Source organism: Vitis vinifera, chromosome 16, assembly GCF_030704535.1.
Source record: "Vitis vinifera cultivar Pinot Noir 40024 chromosome 16, ASM3070453v1".
NCBI lineage: Eukaryota > Viridiplantae > Streptophyta > Magnoliopsida > Vitales > Vitaceae > Vitis > Vitis vinifera.
In genome coordinates this window covers 4,925,839-4,929,966 of record NC_081820.1, presented here as the reverse complement: position 1 = coordinate 4,929,966, position 4,128 = coordinate 4,925,839, and the positions used below count along the sequence as shown (strand labels likewise).

Here is a 4,128-nt window from a genome sequence, read left to right as displayed (position 1 = left end):
TTTTCTAATTAAATGGATGACATTTTCTCATGTTTAAAATAGTGGGAACAAAAATAAGTTAATATGTCATTTTCATGCTTTGCTTTCTTTAGTTTCCTTTTGTTGGCAAATTATTAACTATAGTGGTCATCTATATATGTACCAAATATAATTTTTTTTTTTTGTTAATTTTTTACAAATTTTTTTCCTTAATCAATTAGGGTTATAACAAGCACCAGACTAAATGGATTGTCTATTATTGTACTAATAAGAAACCCAAATTAATAGAAAGCTACAACTTAATCTAGTTAATTTTTAAATATTGTTTTCTATAACGTATATATTGTTTGTCTATATAACTGTTGATACAAGACATTGCACATAAGAGACTTTGTCAAGACTATTTTGTTAAAAAATTAACATAAAGATTGATGTCACATGTAATTGAAATTTTTTTAAAATATTAACATTTCAAAAATAGTGTTACAATTTTTAAAAATGTTAACACAATCTACAACAAAATAAACACGTTTATATAGAATTTTTTATTTATTCTTTTCCCGTTTTTCAATGAGTATTCTCTTGTGTATATAATTTGATTGATTTTTTTTTCTTATTATTAATAATGCATGAATATAAGAGCTTGTTTAGTAGTGTAATTTTGAAAACAATTGTGTATATTCTATTGGTCTTATTTAATAATACATACATTAAAATTAAGGATAACATGATTGATGATTAACACATAACAACCACCTCAAATTATGCTCTAACTGTGACCTGATTTTCTTGGTTGTTACATCCCTTCCCACTCCATACCAGTCTTGCCCACAAGGGTGAAACTGAGGATAAAGTTTTTGTAACTCATGTAAGACCTCTCAAGTGGCATCCTTTATGAATGAGTTTGACCATGTCATGAACACTTGTGTCACAACCTAATTGTTTCTTTTGATTACCCTATGATCCAATATTGTAATTGGATCCAGCTATATGAATCGATCTTCTTGAGTAATTTTTACATTATGCTTATTTTAGATAGGTTCTAACATGGATGCTTAGATGGTTTGATTAGGTAACATTGTATGATTTTACCATGTGGACATGGTTCTATTGTAAATAGGTTTGTAGAAATTAGTTGAGAAATCTTTTTAGACCTCATTTTAGGAGATCTTTTGAACAATTGACCTTTGACTAGTTTGAATATAAAATTTACTTTTCCCTCCATATCATTTTTCTCTTACTTTCTCAGCAACCAAACATGAGATGAAGGTCGCATTCTCCATGATTGGCTAAAGTTCTTCTTATGGAAGAGGAGTGTTTTGAGGTGAAGATCGAAGATAAGAGGGCACCCCTTCATGGTGATTGACAATCCCCATTCCTAGATCGATGGATCTCTGCATTTGAGGAAACAATTTTCTAAAAATCCCTCTTGCTAAGACATGAATGATGCTCTTGAACACATTGAATACTTGCTCTTGAGGTATGGTTCGTGGTTTTTTTTATTGGATTTTGGGATGAATTAAGGCTAATATTGTTTTGAGATCTAGAATTCAACAAAGTACGATTGTGTTTACTTGAAAAGAGATTCTATTTTATGCTAAGATTGGATCCAAAGGGAACAATTCTTCTAGATATTTCTCCATCTTTGTTCCTTTTTATCCATTTTATATTTTGTTTATAATCTATCTTTCATAACCCTCCCATTTTATATATTTTAATTTGATTCATCATGAATAAAATTAAGGCAAATCGAAATTTGATTTTTCAGCATGATTCCAATTGTTTTTGGCATAAAAGAAAAACACAAACTGAATCTTTACTCCATTGATATACTAGATATAAACCTGTGAGAAATTCTATATACATTCTACAAGTGTTCTTTCCCGTTGGACCTATCATCGATGATATATATTGGATATGGACCTCCAGGCAATTTTCTATACAAGTCATTGGTGTCCCTTCCTATATGTCATTTTCTTCCATTACATATTGGATTTGGAATTCTAGGCACTTCATGATGATTCCATAAGTATCCTTTCCCATTTGACCTCTCCTTTCATTATGTGGTTGATCTAGACCTTTAAACCTCTAAGTACTTGTAGATATATTTTATAACTCTTGGACATTTTGTTCTTTTATTAGATTCTAGTATTCAAAATTTTTAGTAATCCTTTTTAACTTTTTTGTTCTATTATTTGATTATTGTATTTTAAATCTTAGAGAGTTTTAAGTAATCCTTATGGATTTGGTTTGCTATATAATGCGATATCCATGCATGTGAGAAATAATTTGGAAGAAAAAAATTTCATTACTACTTGAAGTATAAGAAATAATTTTAAATTAATAACAAATTACATGGTACAAAGAAATTTAATTAGAAATAAAGATAAAAATGTAAGCCCTATTTGCAAACTATTTTTTAGAATAGTTTTTTTTGTTCTTCATAACAAAAAAATACAAAAAAATACAAAAAAAAAAAAAAAACACACTTAACAAAAATTTATTTAGAGTATTTTCAAAGAACATTTTTTAGTTATTTTCACTTATTTTAACAAATAATTATACAAAAATATAAAATGATTAAAAATAAAAAACTAGATATAAAAATTATTTTTAAAACATATTTAAAAATATTAAAAACATTTTAGGATTTCAAACAAACTTTTGTTTTTAAATCAAAAAACAATTTTCAAAAACTATTTTTCAAAATTGTTTTTGGAAATAGTTACCAAAGATGCCCTTAATTTTTACTATAGAAAAGTATAAAATTTCTTTTGACAACTTTTACTATAAAAATGAATATAAGATTTCATATTGCCTAATAATTCTAAAAATCTCAAGATTTTAGAATATATGTGAATTAAGTAAAATCAGGATTTTATCTAATTGTCATTTCAAAACAAAAAGCTTCATACCAAAAAAAAAAACCTTTTGAATATTTTTTTCTAATTATTTGTAATTATAAAGGAGACTTCTCATATTCATAAAGAAAAACTAAAATATAACGTCTATTTCCCGGTATGTAAAAGGTATGTAAAATTGGGGGAAAAAAAACGTATTAGCAATGCTCTTCACTAATAAGATTTTATAAAAATTTGTTTTGTCTAATCTTCATTAACAAAAATAACACATTGTTTTTGTTGGTCTCTATTATAAAAAAATAAAAAATAAATAAATAAAATGTATTTTTAAAGTGAGAATCGAGAAAACAAAACTCATTTAGCACACAAATATATTGCACAAGCACACCAAAATATTTTTTTTTTGAGAATTTCACAAACCATTATTTTATTTACTTGATCATGTAAGAAACAAACATGCTAAGAGGTACGCAAAGGATCTCGATCTCTAGCCACTTCATGATACATTCCTTATGTTTTTGATCCCATATAACCTTTCCTTCCATTATGTAATGGATCTGGACCTCCAGGTACTTCACGATACATTCCGTAGGAGTCCTTTCCCGTCTGACCTTTCCATCCGTTATGCAATGGATTTGGACCACCAGGCACTTCACGATACACTCCATACATGTCCTTTCCCATCTGACCTGCTTTCTGTCCGTTATGTGATGGATTTGGACCACCCGACACCTCCTGATACGTTCCATATGTGCCCTCTCCCATCTGACCTTTCCTTCCATTGTGTAATGGATCTGGACCTCCAGGCACTTCACGATACGTTCCATATGTGTCCTTTCCCATCTTACCTTTCCTTCCGTTATGTAATGGATCTGGACCACCAGGTACTTCACGATACATGCCATACATTCCATTAAAGCCACTTCCCATCTTATGAATAGTTTCTGAATAGGAATGTATGATGAGAGTAAGGAAGATAATCATCAACAATTGGGAAACTTTCCCCATGATGTTGTAGAAGATTTACTAATTTTGGGTTTGGGTGGAATGGTAACCATTGCATCTATTTATAGGCTAAATTTGAAGAACACTAGAAAGAGACTCTTGAGAATTTTAATCCAAAGATGCCCAACATTAAGAACTAAATCTATACATTTTGAATCACAAGGTTCAATTTTTTAAAATTTTAGATCTCAAAGGGTTTTATGTAATCCTCTAAGATTTTATGTCCTTTTATTAGATTCTATTATTCAAACTTCAAATCGCAAAAAATCCTAAGTAATTTTTG

The 4,128-nt window shown here is 28.7% G+C and overlaps 1 protein-coding gene across 1 annotated transcript; it reads right to left on the bottom strand.

Annotated features, from left to right (window-relative positions):
- Positions 1 to 3,350: 3,350 nt before the first annotated feature.
- LOC104882072 (uncharacterized) lies at positions 3,351 to 3,770 on the bottom strand. Its single transcript, XM_010663999.1, has one exon. The coding sequence runs from the start codon at positions 3,768 to 3,770 to the stop codon at positions 3,351 to 3,353; it is 420 nt and encodes a 139-aa protein (XP_010662301.1).
- Positions 3,771 to 4,128: the final 358 nt, after the last annotated feature.

Coding starts and splice junctions, on each gene's coding strand:
- LOC104882072 (XM_010663999.1), bottom strand. CDS start 3,770: ATGGGAAGTGGCTTTAATGGAATGTATGGCATGTATCGTGAAGTACCT.